Below are 19,914 nucleotides of genomic sequence, written 5' to 3'. Positions count from 1 at the left end.
AGAATGCTGTGTGACTTAACAGCCCCCTCGTGCTGCCACCTCTCTGTTCCTCCCTTTGCTACTGATCAGACCCTGTCCCCTCTTACCTCCTGAGTTTACCTATTTTAAAATCAGAGTCCTTGGTTTTCTCCTCTCTGTTCCTACCTCTAGGTAGGAAAACAGGCACACTTTAACTCACACTGCAGTTGTTGGGGGTAGTTGTTTACCTCAGTCTTAGGTGATAAAATCTACTTTTATAAACAGCATGAGAAAAAAGCAGACAACTTAATAGATGTCTGCTTTTAAGTAATTGAATATGTTAAAAAAGCAAACTCTGTAGAACTCTTCAGAATACATCACCTTTTACAAACATGGTTAGACTCAACAGATTTCATCTACAGTGCTGTAATATATCAAAAAACCAACTCAATGGATATTAATAGAAATTAATGAAATTGAACTCCCTTTGTAAGAAGGCAATTTTGACAAGGAAAATGTAATACCCTATAGATTTCAATTAGAAGTCCTGGGTATATTTGGAAAAAAATACATTGCCTATGGCATGGCCACAGCCAAAAGACTGACTTCCCAAAGATTACGGGGGAGTTCTTTCTGTTCTGTATGGTCCAGTGGCAGCTACCTAGTATTTTGTCTATCTAGTATTCTCCTTATTTAGAATCTAGTCTGTTATACTTAGCTCACCTTTTATAGCACAATCACCTTGAATTGGTAAAGATTTCTGATTAAAGAATCTGATTGATGGGTGTGCTGTACTTTACTTGGTTATACAGTGACTGCTCATATCTTTGTGATCTTTCTGGGTAAGAGAATCAGGTAGTTAAAGTTTCCTAACCATTAGTGTTTCCATCTATATTAGAAGCAAAGAAATTCCTTTCATTTTACTTGGAATAGCTCTTCGGGTACTCTATAGAAAACTTAATTTTGAAATGTCAAAGGAGAACTCCTTTGGATTTTTTTAAGCCTATGACTTGACCAAGTCAGATTACTGAAAAGCTATGTACATAGGCCACATTTCAGTAGCCCTCTGCATAGATGCTTTAAAAGCATTACTTTTATTTAATAGTATGTCCTTGGCTTTTATTGGGGGGTGGCTAAAGAGGAGTCTGTGTGACAACCATTTCTATTAGTTTTTGTAAAATTGCAGTTGGATTTTGTGGGCTCTCTTAGTTCTTATCCTTTATAAAGATTCATATGATAAAGGCTTAGCACTTTATTCTAGAAGAATTATTCCCACTTTGAGAAGCTTTCTAAGAATCACAGAGCCAGACTGATGATAGCTTAGGTATTCTGCTAAAAAACTTGCTAATGTTTTTCTTCATTCATCAGTTCATATTTTTGTTTCATTATTCTGGTTGACCTTTTGTATCCTCTCTGGAAGTAGGCAGTACGTGTGGAACTGAATGAGCTGCGTCATTTAATTCTGAGTTCTAGCATCAGAGTATTTAGCCACATATCAAATTGAGAAAATAATTCTTTTTCCTTAAACCTTACTTTCCTAAGCAGGTTTTTAAAATAGTACTTGGAAATCTCCTAAATCACTTCTCCTGTTCAGTGAACTCCTCGTTCAGCTCCAAACACAGTTCGAGTTGCTGCTGTGTGGAGCTCTTGCTCTACATGTCATCTCAAATCTTGGAGTTGAGGACATACCTACAACTTTGGGAATGTCAGTTTGAATTTCTAATCCCATTTCAAAGAGTACCCTCAAGAAGATCTTTTTTCTTCCCCCAAAGTGTCCTTGGGATTACCTAAATTGAAGTTATAAAAAATTTCTTGAATATGCTTTTCAGATAACTGTGGCACTTTATTTTTGCATTGCAATTTATCTTCCGGGATAATTGATGAAATATGTATGCTTTGATTTACTGATTTACCTGAAACAGGATGAAAATGGCAAATGTTTATTGAAATAGAAGTAACATTTATTTTTGGTGTTCAAGCATTTCATTACCAGAGCCTATTTTTAATGAGTCAGCTTATTTTTTAAATTGTATTTTTAAAAAGCTTACATCATGAAACTTGTTGATTGTTGTACCATAGGATCCTGGCTACTGGGTAAAGATTCATCACTTAGAATACACAGATGGAGGAATCCTGGATCCAGATGATGTTTTGGCAGATGTCGTTGAAGACAAAGATAAGGTAGAAGACTGAAACTCTCCTTTGTTTTCCTCCATAGAGCTTCATGTTTCCTAGAGATTGAGATCCTTAACAAACTCATGTGTCAATTATTATTAAAAGATACCATCTGTTCAGGCTTCACCTGAACAGCCCATAAATCAAAGTTCTTCATCAGATGTTTGGGAAAAACTTTGTCAAGGTTTGGGAATCTGTTCATGGTGGCCTAATTAGCAGACACTTCATTCCCAAAAGTTCCTGATGTGTCTCAGTAAATTAGTGTCAGGCTCCGAGGCCGTTGGAGTTCTCATTGCCATTGTTGGCTCTGGGGTTTCTTCCTGGCCCTTGCTAAATATTCAACTCAATGTCTGTGATTTGAGTGTGTTTCAAAATAGAGAATACAATGGGGAGAAAAATCTTCTGAGGAACTATGGTGAAGATTTTTTCTTTCTTTCCTTTTTTTTTTAAGTACCTGGCAAACACCCGTCTTTCATGATGGTCTTTGTTTTCATTGCTAAAACACTAAATTGAATATTCCAAAAAGTTGGAACATATTTTGCCACCTACTTGGGAATAAACCCATTGCAAACATCTTATTTTAATAAGATTTTTCTTCTGATGATAAATTGGAAAAGGTGTGAGAGGATACTCCAGTTGCCACACACTGAATTTTTGCTGTTGAGACATTGCTTTATGACTGCTTTTGTGCTGGGCTCTTCAATCAGTGGTTTTTGTGTCTTCCCGAATTGAACCACTCCTCTCCCTGAGGGATCCTTGCTTCAGAGTTTCTTCTCCTGAGTATCCTTAGCGCTGTTTGTACTAGGCTAATTTATGTGTGTATACGTGTTTCTCTCTCTTGTTTTTCAGCACTCTCAGGGAGGGGTGTGTGTGTGTGTGTGTGTGTGTGTGTGTGTGTGTGTGTGTACACCAACTGCACTGGATTATGAATAAGTGATTTATTGAACTCAGGTAAAATTTACATGTTTCCTTTTCTGTAAGATCTTTTTGGACTGTTCAAATTTACATTAGTCTTTGCGGACATTCTGTCCATTTATTTTCCCTGTTTTCTGTTGGAACTCAACCCTGGTTTACTGATTTGCTTTGTTTTATAATTACTCATTCCGTAATGGACTTCTCTCCCTAAATAGATTGTAAGTTCTAGATGACATGGACCAGAAGATTTTTATTTCCTTTGTGTTCTTTGTATTAATATCTGGTACAGTCTTTTATCCACACTTGATTCTCAAAGAACACTTAACTGAATTGAGTGGAAAAGAAAGCTTTACTCTCTGTAGTTGACTCCTGTTAATACATAATTTTGATGCAGACTTCCTGTTGATGGCTTGGTCTCCCAGAAAATAATAATATATTATTTACATTGAACTTGAAGGGAAGACTTTCACTTCTGTATATCTGTTTCACTTTCTGCCTTTCTGCAGCCATCTTATTTTGAAATAGTCTAGGCATTTGGTCTGTTTGTTGATGAAGAAGGTCTTCCCTTCTCCGATTTCACTGATGTCCAGTGGATTAAAATTAAATGCTAGAAAGTAGCAAGTTTAAGAAGGGCCAGAAGAAAATGTCTTACCCCAGCCTTATCCAAGACCTAATTACAGGAAGGATGTTTCCATGAGCAGTGCTCAGGGAAATCATTTGTCCTGCAGAGCTCTTCCCTTTAGAGAATTCTTTTTAACTATCCTGACAGTGCCCTTTTAACTATAATCCATTTACTAGACACAGAAACAGCTTTTATTATATGTAATCTCGGTTTTAAAGGGACTTCACTACTGAATCAGGTGAAAAAATGAAGTAGTCAGTTAAAATCCTAGCAAAGGATTAGTGCTGTCTGGGCACAGGTTTGCCTATTTCCTTACTGTACCTTCACATGGAATACACTGAGCCTAATTGGTATTGTGCTGAACAGTAGATGAGAATTTACACTTTGGATATTGCCGGGAAAAAAATACATGCTCCCATTTTTCCTTTTTAAAAATAATCTAAGTGAAAAGGAGAGCATTGCTTTTTTTCTTGACATTGTCTCTGCAGTCTGAAGATTTTCTGATAGTTTATGTATCTAGTATGGAAAGAAGGTTCTGCCAGACTTTGACCTTACTTTTTTGTAAGTTTAGATTAAGAAGTAATTAGAAGTGATACTTGTAAATGTTTAGTGATATATCAGATTCACCCAAGATCCTTTGAGACAGTATCAAGCTTAGATAAAACTACAATTCACCTATTTTCAAATTGGCTATCTAGCAATCTCTTGCATTTCGAATATAGAATGCAAGCCCAAAGAGGCATGGATGGATGTATGTAATTCTTGGTCAACACCCACTTCACTTCCTAGGAAAACCTCTCACTACAGGTGAAAATGGCAGTTAGGAACCTTTGATAGCCTAGCCGCAAAGGAGGAAGCAGGAGAAACAAATTTAGAATAAGAAAGCAGTGCAGGCTGAGGCCATTTTTTTAGTGTAAGGAAGAGCCATCCAGTACACTTCTGCAAAGACTGAAATGAGAGGCTGAATGATATTCTACTTATAATCACACAGTTTTCTAAATATGTGACTTTCAAAACTTCTGGTACCAGAGGTGGTTTGCCTTTGGTCTTATCTCAGTTATTCCTTGGGCCAGCACAGTGCGTGGTGCACATGGTGCCTCTCTGGGAGGTTTTTTGTTCTGTTTTAACTTGCTTTCCCAGTAGAGCCCTTTCACAGGGGAGCTGAGTTTTTAACCATGTTGCTGTATTTCTATCCTATGTTTTATCGAAATATTATTGGAGCAGCTTTGGAATTTTGTATCTTATGATAACTGTTATTTGTGTAAAATCTTATGCTGTGACTTAATTATCCAGTTATAACAGTCATTCTTAAAAATTCTCCAGTTTTATGTTTATGTTTTATGTTTTATGTTTCTGTGTGATGATGGAAGTTCTTTGGGATAAATGCCTGAAAATTTACTGTTTTACGCTAATTTCTTTTCTCTGGCTGCCCAAGGCTACTGATGTAGTTCCCCCAATAACAACTACTTAACATTTTATGGAGCACTAATAGTGGCCGAAAATGTCTTTGTAAATTATATATTCTATTTTATTTCACAGTGACCCTGTGGGCAGGAGCTATTTATTATCCCTATTTTTAATTTCTGAGAATAGCCCCAGAACTTATAAGTGACTTGCTGAAGATCACACAGGGTGTAAGTGGAAGAATCAGACTAGAATTTAAATTTCCATACTCCTTTGTTCTTCTACAATGTGCCAAGCAGTGTGTTGGGTGTCTGAATCTGTAATTGCTAATTATGAAAACTCATGAATTATAAATAAGCATGAATTTGTTTTTACATAGCACCAGAAAAGTTAGGTACTAGAACTATGGAGTGTAACAAAGTTATTTTGAATTAATATAGCACACATACATAAAGTCAACTTTCTTTGCCTGAAGCCTGTACCTGATTTACTGTAAAAGGGTTTTGCCTGTGTTGCTGTCCCTTGCATCCCTTTTTCCATGTCCCAGATTACTCCTTTGCGGGCTTGGTAGACTACACTTGTCTAACAGCTATATGCCATTTTGTAGGAAAATATATTCTGTATTTCAGTAACTACTTTTCAGAAAGATTGAAGAATGTGCACAAATTATATGCTGTGCTGTCTGCAGTAGGCAGAGTGATAGCCTCTAAAGATATCTAATCCTAATGCCCAGAACCAGTGAGATATATGTTACATGGGAAAAGGGTCTTTGCAAATGCGATTAAGGATGTTAAAATGGGGGGAGATTATTTTGGATTATTTGGGTGGGCCAGGTTTAATCACAAGGGTACTTATAATTGAAAGAGGCAGGCAAGAGAGTCAGTATTAGATAAAATGTGAAAAGAGTTGACTGTCCAATGCTGACTTTAAAAAATAGAGCCAGAGGCACCTGGCTGGCTCAGTCAGTAAAGCATGTGACTCTTGATACTGGGGTTCTTAAGTTCAAGCCCCATGTTGGGTGTAGAGTTTACTTAAAAATAATAAAATCTTTAAAAAAAAAAGGAGCCAAAGAATGCAGGCAGCTTCTAGAAGCTGGAAAAGAAAAGGAACAGATTCTCCTGTAGAGCTTCCATATGGAATACAGCCTTGCTGACCTCTTGCTTTTAGCCCAATGAGACCAATTTCGGACTTCTTACCTCTAGAATTACCAGGTAAATTTATATTGCTTGAAGCGACCATGTTTGTAGTAACTTGTTATTAACATTGTAGGACACCAATACAGTGTCTCTTATCCTATTTTAAACTTCTAAGATGATGATGGTTTTGACAAGTTGAGCTTTAAGATTTTGTAGGACAAGGAAAATGTCTAATGTTTCAGATTAGTTGACCACTCTGGGCATTCTTTCCAAAGTACATCACAAATTGAATCTCCATTCATGGGGTGAGCCCTTGCTCTTTAGGCCTTGAATGTTATGCTGTTTTGTGTAGAAATAATTTCAGGATCACACTGGAGTTATGTAATATTGACTTACCAGTTTCTCATTGTAATATAGGACTCTAAGAAGTCTACAGACTAACATCTAACAAAGCCCCTGCAAAGCTTAGCATTAGCTGATAATTTTTTTGAGTGTGAGAACCTGAGTATTGAACTTTTTAATGATTGTCTTCCTTGTTATTATTTCTTGTTTTTAGAAGGTGATTGCAATGTAATACTGAAATGCAGCAATGTATAACTCGTTATGTAAATCGGATCGCTGCCATGGTTTTACAAAAAATAAATACATATACAAAAGTAAAATTCTATTATGTGGTAAGGTACAATGAAAGAATGTTTCTATCTTTGACTAAATTTTAACTATCATAGGGGTTAATTTTGGAGAAATGACAAAATCTCCTGGATTCTAGTGATGGTGGGTTGGCCTCAGGGATCACACATGATATCTGGGACTCAAATACTCAAGTTTCATTTCAGTTTCATCCTTTACTAGCTATGAGTCCTTGGGTAAGTTTCATGTCTATTAGCCTTAATTTGCCCATTTGTAAAATGGATATAATGTTTTTATCTTGTGTCTGAAAACTGTATGAAGTTTTCAGTATAGTATGGTATATAGTGGGTGCTCAAATGTTAGCTGTTGAATATTGTGATAGTTTTGTTAGTGTATTTTTTACCTGTGCATTTTGATTTAATCATTAAAAGTTTAAAATATTAAAATATCAAAGGCTATATATAGTACATTCTGTTTTCAAAAAATCTTATTTGTTTGAAAGTTATTAAATTGTGTAATAGTTTTATGGGAAGATACTTTATTATGACAGAACCTTTGGATTTCTATATTGAGAACTCAAAATGCCAGTCTGACTAACTTTAAAACAGGAATCCTTTTATCAGAACACAGTGCTTGGTAATAGAAGAAGCATTCAAGGATCCAATGTGCTTTTGAGATGGAGACTGTTTTGCACACTGAACTAGTGACCTAAAACCAGACACTGTCCTTACACCCAAGTTGCTCTCTGATCACGCTCTGTTGCCCCCTAGTGGAATTCACAGCTACCTGGAAAGCAGCTTACGGGAGATACTCCCTGAATGTGATGTGTTTTGTCTCTATTTCATTCTCAATTTTACTGTATTTTTAGTCCAGCTCAGACTGCATAGTGAATAGTAAAACCAGACTGAATATTTCAACCAATGGTTGATATTTCTTCATGGTTCTCAACCATACCAATACTTTGCTTTTTATTTTTTAAAGATTTTATTTATTTATTTGACAGAGACACAGCGAGAGAGAGAGAGAGAGAGAGAGAGAGAGAGAGAGAGAGAGAGAACACAAGCAGGGGGATGAGAGAGGGAGAAACAGGCTTCCCGCTGAGCAGGGAGCCCGATGTGGGGCTTGATGTGGGGCTTGATCTCAGGACCCTGGGACCATGACCTAAGCCGAAGGCAGACGCTTAATGACTGAGCCACCCAGGCGCCCCTTAACCTTTGCTTTTTATAAGCCATCTTAGAAGGATTGAAGCAAAATCTTTGCATTTATAAAACTCCTTTTCATTTAGACTTCTTCCCATCTTCCTATTCACCGGTTGAAGGGCAAATGGCTGGTTGTGATAAAGTATGTAAATTTTCAGTATGGAGTTGGACAATTTATGCAGTTTGTATTTTTCTGCAGGTAGGGGATACTTAATTAAGTTAGACTTCTTACAAAAAAAAAAAAAGAAAGGTCCTGCATTAATTACCTCATTTTGAGTCATTTTGTCAGTGAGGCTCCCATTTCAAGGGAAACACCTATTTTAAGCCCTTGATTTTTTTTTTTTTTTCTAACAGATCAGAATATGGTGTTTTGGGGATTGTTTTCTTCTCAAGTTTTTCTTCGGTTCATGGGTGTTGAAGTTTTGAAACTACATTTGAAGGGAAGTTTGCAGAATGTTTCAAAAGTCTGTGCAGAAGCTCCTAAAGATTACCTTGGCCAAGAAATTCCATCTCGAACTTTTAAGGGTAGATATTCTGTGCTTATCGAATTACAAAATTACAGAGTCAAATAGAATCTGAAGAGACCTCAGCAGTCATGTGGCCTAAACCCAAATATATATATATATATATATGTAAGGGGCTCCATATTTCCACCTGATGTCTTTTCTGCGTCCATTTCTGCATTTCCTCCCTAGAATGTTGATAACATCTGGTATGTATTAAAACCACTCCATTTCCCTCCCTCCAAATTGGCTTCCTCCATTTGGCTTCCTAATTTCTGTTGATAGGAATATCTTAGTCATTCAGGTTTGAACCTGCCATCGTTTAAAAAATGTAGCCAGTAAATCCAATTTATTCTTTTCTTTAACTGTCCCATGTGTTTGCTCCTCTCTTTTGCATTTCCACGGCTACCAAATTTAAATCTGTAAAATCTCAGGCAAGGTTATTTCATTGATAAGGAATTGGTGGCCTTGGGCCCCACCCCCCACCCCCCATTCTGTGCTTTGAGTGCAGGCAGAGTGGCCAAGAGCTTGGATTCTTTACAGCAGAGTCAGTTCATTTCTTGGCTCCACTATCCGTGTGGCTTTGGGCAAGTTACTTAATCTCTTTGTCCTTAGTTTCCCCATGGGCAATTGGGGCTAAAAAAGTGTACTAATTTTACAAGTTAATACATGTAAAGTATTTAGGAGAGTACCTGTCCTGTAGTAAGTCATCCGTGAGTGGTAGGTGCTATTATAATTAGTATACTACTATTTTGGATATAATAAACTATTCCTGGGGCACCTGCGTGGCTCAGTCGGTTAAGCATCTGCCTTCGGCTCAGGTCATGATCCCAGGGTCCTGGGATCGAGCCCCACGTCGGGCTCCCTGCTTAGTGGGGAGTCTGCTTCTCCCTCTCCCTCTGCCCCCCCACCCCTGCTCATGCTCTGTCTCTAGCTTGCTCACTGTCTCAAATAAATAAAATCTTTTAAAAAGAAAACTATCCCTACACTATACTATACTATATTACTATTACTACCATATAATATACTGCTCTTACTGACGTAGTATTGGTTAAGTCCTACCATTCCTTTCAGTGTGTACTGAATCCAGCCCAAAATTCATAGCCATACATTATATTCAGCAGCTTCAGAATGCCCCCAAACTGTCTGTCTGACTCAGCCTTCTCAAACCTTAACAGTAATGGAACTGCTACACTGACTGCTTTCTTATGAACTGTGCACTTTCTTGCTTCAGAGCCGTCTTTATGTTTAACTTGTCTAGTGTGTCCTTGTCCCTGCTTCCTGTCTTATCGATGATTTATTCTGTGGTTGACCCTTGAACAACGTGATCTACTTATATGTAGATTTTTTTGGATAAATACAGTATAGTACTGTAAGTGTGTTATTTCTTCCTTGTGACTTTCTTAAAAATTTTTTTTTCTAGCTTACCTTATTGTAAGAATATAGTATATATAATGTACAGAATATGTGTTAATCGACTATGTTGTTGGTAAGGCTTTTGGTCAACAGTAGGCTGGTAGTATTAAGTTTTGGGCGAGTCGAAATTACATGTGGATTTTAGACTGCAGGGGGTGCCAGTTAGGGCCCCTACCTGCCCGTGTGGTTCAGGGGTCAACTGTATATGTTACAAAATGTAAGCTCCACCAGGAGAGGGTCTTTGTTTTATTCACTACTGTTTTCCCATGGCCTCTGCCATCGGGTGGCACTTTGTAGCTGTTCAGATAACTGTAGAGTGGAATAGAGGAATGAATGAATGTTTATGTGTGTATGTTTTTAGGTCTTTAGTAAGCCCTTACCAACTTTAAACTTTTTTTCTTGATAAATGAGAATGATAAATGATCCCTTTCTCATAAGTGTCATTGGGAAGGTTGAGAAGTTGTATGTAAAAATAAGGAAATTATAAAGTACTATAAACATGTAAAGAATATATTTCTGCTGCTCAATTCTTACCAATCTTTCAAGATCCAGATCAAATTATATTTTTTTTCCTAGGCAGTGTTCGCAGACCACCCCAACCCTAAGTAAAGTTCTCTGTGCTCTGTAATTTTATAGAAATCATTTCGTAGTCCCTTTGAAAAAATACACTATTGCTTTGTTACATGTATCAATTGCCATCTTAGAATTCTTAAGAATTTATGTATGGTTTGGGGCACCTGGCTGGCTCAGTCAGTAGAACCTGTGACTCTTGATCCTGGGGTAGTGAGTTCAAGCCCCACACTGGGTTGTAGAAATTACATAAATAAAATAATAAAATAAAATAATAAATACTTAAAGCCAAAACCAAAACAAAAGAATACAAAAAAAGAATTTTATCATCTAACTTAAGCCTTAATTTTGTGTCCCCCAATGTCTTGTATGCTCCTTTATGACTGAGATAGCCTTTTATTTTATTACTTTATTTTAAGATTTTATTTATTTGAGAGAGAAAGAGCACAAGCAGGGGGAGCTGCACAAGGAGAGGGAGAAGCAGGCTTCCTGGGATCATGACCTGAGCCAAAGGCAGATACTTAACCCTGTGAGCCACCCAGGTGCCCCCAGAGATAGACTTTTAAAATATTTTTTAACAACTGACTTGTTACCTGTGGTTTACCGTTTAATAAACATGTTTGATTTTAGTTAGTGAGAGAGCTAGTACTTGAATTGAAGCTTTCTAATTGTCCTTCATTTTCTTCCACCAAATTATGTTGTCTCTTTTTAATATTTCATTAAGAGGCAGTTTGTGGGCACTTTTCAACCTCAAAGGAGCACTTTGGAATCCATGCCTTTGTGACCTTACTGCGGCAAATACGAATGGTGTTGGGAAGTTGCAACTTCAAGCAAAGTGATCCAGATAATGGCCATGTCAAATTCGTTCTCCCTGGTGTCTTCTGCACTTTAGCTTGTTGGCAACTATAGTGTGTGCACGTGCTTGAGAAGGAGACAATACCTCTGCGGATCTGTGTGTGCAGAGTGTGCGTATACTTGCCCTGAGTGTGCTTGTTTGTTGCACACATCTGTGATGTGAAGGTTTGCACCAGAGGTTGGAAAGAAAAGAAAATTTTCAAGCTTGGTGGTGCTATTAACTTAGGCATTGAGTACAGTGAAGAATAAACAGAGGAAAATGCTTGATATATGTGGAAAACTTCAAGTTTGGTTGAAGGGAAGAAGCCAATAAAACTTGAGATTACAATAATGCTTTACTTAGAGTGAAACATGTAATTCTAAAAAAAAGAATCAATGAACATTTTCACCATTACAGCATGCCTTTAGCCATATGCCACTGGATCCAGTTCTACCAATGTTCTCTCTCATTAGGTTCTTTTGAAGCTATCTATGCCCAAGAGGTATGGGACCATTATTATTTTTAAATACATCTATTTTTGACTTATATACCTTACAAATAGCAATTTCATTAAAATACCTGAAATTACACCAAATAGAAAGCTACTTCAGTTATAAAAGATCCTCTTTTAAAAATGCAAATGCCTCTCCGTGCTAATTGGGTGTCATATCGTCATCGCCTAAATGTATATCAATTCAATCAGATTGCATTCCCCCTAACATCTAGCTAAAACCAGCTTCACTGAGGGAAAACTGTAGAGTGTTAAGTGCGAGAGCATTGGGCTTTGGCAGTTTTTTTTTTTTAAAGATTTTATTTATTTATTTGACAGAGAGAGACCCAGCGAGAGAGGGAACACAAGCAGGGGGAGAGGGAACACAAGCAGGGGGAGTGGGAGAGGGAGAAGCAGGCTCCTTGCTGAGCAGGGAGCCCGATGCGGGGCTCGATCCCAGGACCCTGGGATCATGACCTGGGCCGAAGGCAGATGCTTAACGACTGAGCCACCCAGGCTCCCCTGGTTTTGGCGGTTTGAATCCAGGTTTTTCTTACTATTCTTAAACTAGCTCAACCTCTGTTTTCTCCTTTGTAAAATCAGATACCCTGTCTCACTGACATCACTGCGTTCATGGGAGGATCAGATGAAATTAAGAATATGGTAACACTTTGAACTGTGATGCGCCAAACCAACAGAGCCCTTTCTTCTTACCCCTTGCAACAGGGGTCCTCAGGTGTTTGAGCAAACATTTACTTGTAGTCCATGTGGGACTTGCTATGGAGAAGGACACTGAGCCAGGCAGAGAGAGATGTGAGAGAGGTTTGGAAGGAAGGAGGCTGATTATGTAAGAAATAAAACGGTCTTTTCTTTGTATCCAGTAAGGTGTCCAAGAAAACAGGGATCTCTATAACCTGGAAAGAAGGGAGCTGTGAGGGTTGTAGGAAGAGGCAGGTTACTGCAGGATTAAATTTACCCTTGGACATTGAATGGCTGGGAAGCAGGTATCAGAGCTTCTACATACAGACAAGCAAGGAAGGAAGAAACTATAGTACAAAGACAGTTTCTCAGAGTTTTCCAAGATTCTGGAATCTTATCATTTCTGTGTATATATTTACTACATGGTTCCTGTTTTAATGATTGGCAGTAGGTTTCTTAAAATGGAAGGGAACTGTGTGCTTCTTTGAAGAGCTGGGGGCTATTCTCTGTCTTAGGAGAGATCTTAAGAAATCAGATAAAATGTTATAGAAAGAAAAGCACCTGAATACCTGAAATCCCATGGTTAAGGAAAAACAAAACAAAGCAGTAGGGAGATGTCTCAGTACTAACAAGCTTAGGCAAACAAGTACTTAGCTTCTTTATTTCACCAGGAGACTGTGAGCTATTCAACAATTTCATGAGACTAGCTAGCCATGTGCTGCACTCCTAGTTAATCTTATACTGTGCAGGTTCTTGCCTTTCCAGGAGCTCAGACTCACTTTATGTTATTAATGAGCTACGTTGTGAATCAAGTGAACTTTTTTGGAGCTGCTCTTGGAATCAAATTAATGTTTATAACACTTCTGTTGAGGTACTTGTTACAAATTCCATTTACATGTATAGTTGTCTTACATGCTTTACATGTATAGATACATATTTAGTAAATAAGAATTTCCCTAAAGTTGGCTTTTAAAAATTATAGCTTTTTAAAGTCCTATAAGTATATAATTTTCTGTTTAAAAATAAAGTGTACTTCCCCATCATAAATATGGAAACTTCACTTAGAGAATTTTGGCAGGATTACTGCACTTTATATTTACTGCTTTAAGTTTTTAAATTATCTTTTTAGCTTCCCTTCTTCCGATGTTATGAATCAATTTTGAAGGATCAAATGACATTTCCTTAACTATAAAAAAGACTCTTTGTGCAGACTTTAATCAGAGGGGATAATAGCATAAATGCTTGTTCATATTATCTTTATCAATCTCAATCCAAAATGTTGCAAGTGAAACACACATACTTACACAATACTTAATCATAAACACAACAGAAAGACTGCAAAATAATGATTTGAGGTGATTGTAATAGCCCAACAATCTGAAATATGCAGTTATATATATATGTATATAAACAAAAAGTTGAAGAGTCTTCTAGTTCTTGATACCAGGTCTAGAACTTGATTTTCTAGACTACTAGCTTAGTGTAGCCACTATGTACCAGTTCAAAAATGAACCTAATATGATGGCATAATGTGGTGGTCTAAATAGCTCACCGTTTAAGTGGAAATCTTAGAAAGCTTTTAGGTGATTATTTAAAAATGGAAATACTTAACGTTGTGGAGATTGAAGAGCCTTGGGACTGTAACTTGAGAAGAGAGGGTGCAAGGGAACCTGCTAACTATCCTCACGTATTTGGGGGATCGTAGAAAAGAAGGAATGAACTCATCCACTGTATCCCAACAAGTTGGTCCAATAAGGTTTTAAGGAAGGAAGTATGTAACAGTTCAGTATACGAAGGGCTCTTCAGTGAAGTGTATGCTGCTTTGTGAAACACAGACCCTTAGTCATTGAGAGAACATAAGCAAGAGTTCAGCAAACATTTGCCTGGAATTGCTCTTTTCAGTTTGGTGTGTGATTTGACCCACAACAGGCCACCTGTGAGCCTATAAGGTATGCATTTCCATCTGGAAATACAGGGTTGGTCTGTGTATTATACAGTTATATTATTGTTTGCTCACCCAGCATCCATTCTTCACTTTTGCCTTCCTAGGAGAATTCCACATTTGTTCAGGTAACTCCCTTCAACATGTAGTGTGTATGGTTTGGGCCGTATGACCATCCACCTGCAAGGGTGAGTTTGGGTGTCCTTCAGCTGTGATCTAGTTCCCCGTGGCAGTGATTACTTTGAGAATGGTCATGTGATTCGGTTTGTGCCAAAGACGCTCAAACTCAGCATTTAACTGAGGCCATCCGGGATAGCTCTTTCCTTGGTCTTGTGGGAGAAGTTCCCTCTGAATTTGCCCTCAGAGCCTTAGGACCACGACTGCCATTCAGCTTCCAGCATGCGGTAGAAGCAGCCACGAGGAGAGCCAGACTCCAGGGAATCTCTGGGACGTGGGTCCTGAGGCAGGGGATTCATCTACGCAGAAGCCCCTCCAAACTCGGGACCTCCAATTACACGAGTCATATATTCCCTCATGTTTCTGCCTGTTTCAGTTGCACTTTTCTGTGACTCACAGATCAAAGTTTCCCACTTCTTACCCACTGTTGTAGGACTGTGGGCTCGTTTCCCTACTCCTTATTCCGTCACGATTGGGGCATATGTGTTCTTCCCTCTTTTAGTTTTCTAACGTTGTTAATTTGAAAAGTTTTCTGAGTTTTGTTGATGGTTCGGCCCAGTTACTTAGCTCTGTTTTCTCAGAAATTTTTGAATTGTTGGTGAAAGATTTAAGCCCCTTAAGGTTAAAATGTATATTTCAATTGTTTGGTTCGTATAACTTTGATTTAATAAACAAGATCGATGTGGAATGTTTCCATTTGGTAAGGATTCTATTTTTCTATTTTAAATTATTATCCATTGTTGTTGATTTTGTTTTTTCTAGGAAGAAGCAATTCGTGATAATAAACATAAACTCTTGCCATTTCACTCATTCTTTAAAAAATTATGTATTTACAGCCAGTATTCTAGGGACTGGGGAATCAGAATGAGTTCTGTTTTTGGCCTTTTTAGATATTTAAAACATAAGTAGTTAAGTTGATGTGTGTCTCACAGAGGAACACAGAGGCTGTTTTTCCCAGAGGTCCTTTCTTAATCTAGTCTCCCTAATTTTTATTTTAATAACATGGAAGAAGTATTCGCTGCTGATCTTGAAATGTTGGGATTTCTCTTTCACTAGATGGAAACTTATTTTACAGGAAGAATCTGGAAACTATGTTTAAAGCAAAAAAAAATACAAAACAAAACAAAAAGCTCAAGCAGTTTAAGAACTTAGAGTGAAGTATAGTAATCTTTTAAATAATTCTCTGGTGCAATGAGATAATAGCATGGTTAATACTCCAGCTTCCCCTTAGTGCTTAAATTTTGCTAGTTTTCAGAATCTTCCCCAATCCTCTCGAAAGAACTGGAGCTGTTGATGTGACACATTGTTGTTCTTCTCCTACCCCGTATCGAAGTTATACAGAGCTGTCTAGGTGTTCTTGGTGTAACAGGGGCAGCCCAGAGACCCCCAGGTGGCCCTGGGCCACTAGCTGGGGCAGAATGAGGATTTTTTTCTATCACCAAGGCAGAGGGAGTACTCACAGCATGGACGTTAGGAACATTTTTGTAATAGAGCCAATGCAACTCATACCTAGGTAATAGAAAGACAGTGGTTCTTCACATCATGACATTTCAATCATTTTTTTCTGAAGTTGCTACATGGCAGTTAAAATCAGTTCTTTGAGCTTGCTAGAGAACTTGCCCCCTTCCTCAAACTATAGGGGACATTTTGGTTTATTTAGGAAGTTTGGAGGTTAAGTGAGAAGAGTTGGGGTTGTGGGCATGAATGTGACTGGTTGGAAAAATAATTCACAGACTCAGTGTGCTGATGACTTGAAAAAAAAAGATATGCTATGACAAACATCAAAATAAAACAAGCAACAAAGAATAATAAGAATAAGAAAGTGATAGAAAAATGATAAAAACGTTGGCATTTCCTTAGGGAAACCTAATGTCAAAGGCATAAACACTCGAACTATTTAGATGTCTCTTTCCCAAATGGAAACTTCTATTTAAGGATGTTAAGTATTTAACTGCAGTGACTGAACATAATATGAAATATTTTGCACTTGACAGAGACTTCAATCTGAGATGAATCTTGTGCTCATATATAATGCATTAAAATATGGAATGCTGCTTCTGGTTGGCCAAGTTTTAATTTTAAACTTTAGTATCTTTTGTGTATATACACACAAAAAGAAAACTTATTGAATTGGCATGTTTCAAGAAAACTTAGATTGAGAACTTGTATATTTCTTGCTACATTGATATTTGAAATGAATATTCAAATAAAAGTAGAACATCAAATATGCTAAAGTACTGTGTTTAAATCTTTGCTGTTCTTTGGAAGTCAGAAGCTGAAAATAAATATCAGATTTATTGAAATGAATACTATGGAAGTCTGTTTCCTGGTAATTTAATTCACCATACTGCTTAGATTTTTCCAAAATGAAATATTTTCCTCTTAAATGGAAAAATGTTTCTTTTATTCAACTGTAGTGTCTGATGGCCTAATGTCACCAAAAGTCAACATAATTTTGGGATTTAGAAATTTTTAAATTTTAGTTATAACTTTATTTTAAAATTGGCTTTTTATACAATGAAAATAATTATGGCTGGAATACTCTAAGCACTATTTTGACAGTAATACACTTTGTATGAAATAAATAACATAGATTTAAAAAATTTGGTAGTGTCTCCATATAAGGAGAGGAATGCAGCTCTGGATTGAATTTTTGACACATAATCTTTTATTATGACATCTAGGTGATTAATACTTCAGCCAAATCATTGTTTTAAAATATCTCCTTTCACTGTCCATTAGATCTGGAGCTGCAAGCATGCATAAAACCTGGCATCCACTTTGTACTCCCCATCATTTACTTTGGGACAATGCCAGTGTCTTGGTTACAGTATTTAAAGTATAGCCTGAATGCTTTGTTTTAGGAATTTGTCTTTTATATGTGATAACTTTTATATGTGACTTTGTAGTTGCATTTGAGTGACACAAAGATAGTGTCAAAATAAACAATATCTTAAGAACAAAAGGTGGTAGGACAGGAGTGCTGAACAAGAAGCACCTTTGTAGGCTTTTTCCTTTGGTTTAAAACTATTTAAAACTATGTTACTACTACAAATGTTAATATCTGTTAAATGTCAAAATTTAGAATACAGTAAAATACAAAGAACGCCAAAATTATCTGTGATCACATCGAACAGAAGTAATCATTATTAGAAACCGGGTATATAAATTTCTTTCATAGATATACTCTAACATAAATATGGCATCTATACTTTTTCATACAAAATTGATAGTTACGTGCTTTTCTTTGCCATGTCATTTTGCTATGCTTTTATTCTTTGAAAAAGGATTTTTTTTTAAATTTAAATTCAAGTTAACATATAGTGTAGTACTCGTTTCAGGAGTAGAATTTAGTGATTTATCAGTTGAGTATAACACCCAGAGCTCATCCCAACAAGTGCCCTCCTTAATACCTATCACCCATTTAGTGCATCCCCCCACTTCCTCCCCTCCAGCAACCCTCAGTTTGTTCTCTGTAGTTAAGAGTCTCTTATGGTTCGCTTCCCTCTCTGTTTTTAGCTTATTTTTCCTTCCCTTCCCCTATGCTCATCTGTTTTGTTTCTTAAATTCCACATATGAGTGAAATCATATGATATTTATCTTTCTCTGACTTATTTCGCTCAGCATAATACCCTCTAGTTCCATCCACCTCTTTGCCAATGGCAAGAGTTCATTCTTTTTGATGGCTGAGTAATATTGTGTTGCGTATATATACCACATCTCTATCCACTCATCTGTCGATGGACATTGGGCTCTTTCCATAATTTGGCTATTGTTGATAGTGCTTCTATAAACATTGGGATGCATGTGCCCCTTTGAATTAGCATTTTTGTATCCCTTAGATAAATACCTAATAGTATAATTGCTGGGTTGTATAGTAGCTCTAGTTTCAACTTCTTGAGGAACCTCCATACTGTTTTTCACAGTGGCTGTACCAGCTTGCATTCCCACCAACAGTGTAAGAGGGTTCGGTTCCCCTTTCTCTACATCCTCACCAACATCTGTTGTTTTCTAACTTGTTAATTTTAGCCATTCTGACCAGTGTGAGATGATATCTCATGAAAGGTGATTTTTAATGTTGGCGATAGTATTCTGTCCTTGTTTGGGGATTTTTAGCCTCTTTCTTGCTCTTTGAAGTTTTTGTTGTAATTCTGGTCAATAATTTCTCTAGTTACTGTAGATAAATTTTAAAAGCAAGATATATTTTCAGCATAAAAATCTTAGGATATTTTAGAAAATGATTTTCAGCACTTTAAGTACAGCATAGAATTCCTATCTAGAAAACTGTAAGTAAATGATCATGTTAATGTATCTTACTGAGCTGATTGCTTACCTAAGCAGCTGTATATTGGCTCTGATCTCTGTTCTTGTGTTTAGAAGAAAAATTTCCATTTGTTTTACAAGAGAGGAATGGTACATTATTAGCTGTGATTTACTTTAAAAACATTTCGCTTTGAAATACATATATGAAGAGTTTAAAGGCAAGTCTAACTTAAAAAATCTTGAGTCTGTGTTATGTTTTAAAAATTTATGTTGAGTGTTGTGGATTTACCTATTATCTAGCATTTTATTAATACCACACAATACATTTTTTTTTCACCAATAGAAAAGAAACATATTTGCAGATGCCTTCTGTGGAGGAAGGCTTTGTAAACATGAAAATTGTTATTATAGAATTGTATGACTGCAATTAGAGTATTTATGATTCTAATTAGAATTTACTTCATTGAGAGTTTACCAAGTATGAGGCACAAGGCTAAAAACATTACTTACATTCTCTGATAGAATCTTCAGATCTACAGTGAGGTAGATCTAGTATCCCCATTTTAGAGATGAGGAAACTGATGTTGACAGAATGGAATTACGTGGTTTGCTCACTGTCCCCCGGCCAGGGTATGGCTGAGCCAGGAATTCAAACTCTGACCAAAAAGCCAGAGTTCTTAACCACCATGCTTAGACAGAGTTTGTTTTTCCATGCTTGTGGTATTTTTTGGGAACTCTACTGAATGGTCCCTGTACTGGCTCATGTACTAGAAGGTTTGTGCCATGAATCCATACCCATTATGTAGTTGATATAAAGAGCAATAAGCTGCCTCTTGTTAAAGAGCTGGGGGTGTGTGGAGCAAGGAGCTGGGCTGACTAAAGGAAGCAACAACTAATTTCTGTTGCTTTATGCTTTGGTAAAAAAAAAATAGGTTGTGAATTTCTTCTGTGAAATGTTTTAATTTCTGTAGAGTTGCCAT

The 19,914-nt window shown here is 37.0% G+C and overlaps 1 protein-coding gene across 2 annotated transcripts in view; it reads left to right on the top strand.

Moving 5' to 3' along the window:
* PARD3B (par-3 family cell polarity regulator beta) overlaps positions 1–19,914 on the top strand; it is a 1,008,697-nt gene that overhangs the window by 148,542 nt on the left and 840,241 nt on the right. For both annotated transcript variants that reach the window (XM_028112243.2, XM_088021577.1), the window contains exon 2: positions 2,038–2,139. In XM_028112243.2, the coding sequence (XP_027968044.2) occupies positions 2,038–2,139 (102 nt within the window). The remainder of the gene's footprint in view (positions 1–2,037; positions 2,140–19,914) is intronic.

This window comes from Eumetopias jubatus, unplaced genomic scaffold, assembly GCF_037043125.1.
Source record: "Eumetopias jubatus isolate StellerSeaLion01/CBP00866 unplaced genomic scaffold, mEumJub1_p1.0 scaffold_3, whole genome shotgun sequence".
Taxonomy (NCBI): Eukaryota; Metazoa; Chordata; class Mammalia; order Carnivora; family Otariidae; genus Eumetopias; species Eumetopias jubatus.
This window is presented reverse-complemented; position numbering and strand designations above follow the sequence as displayed.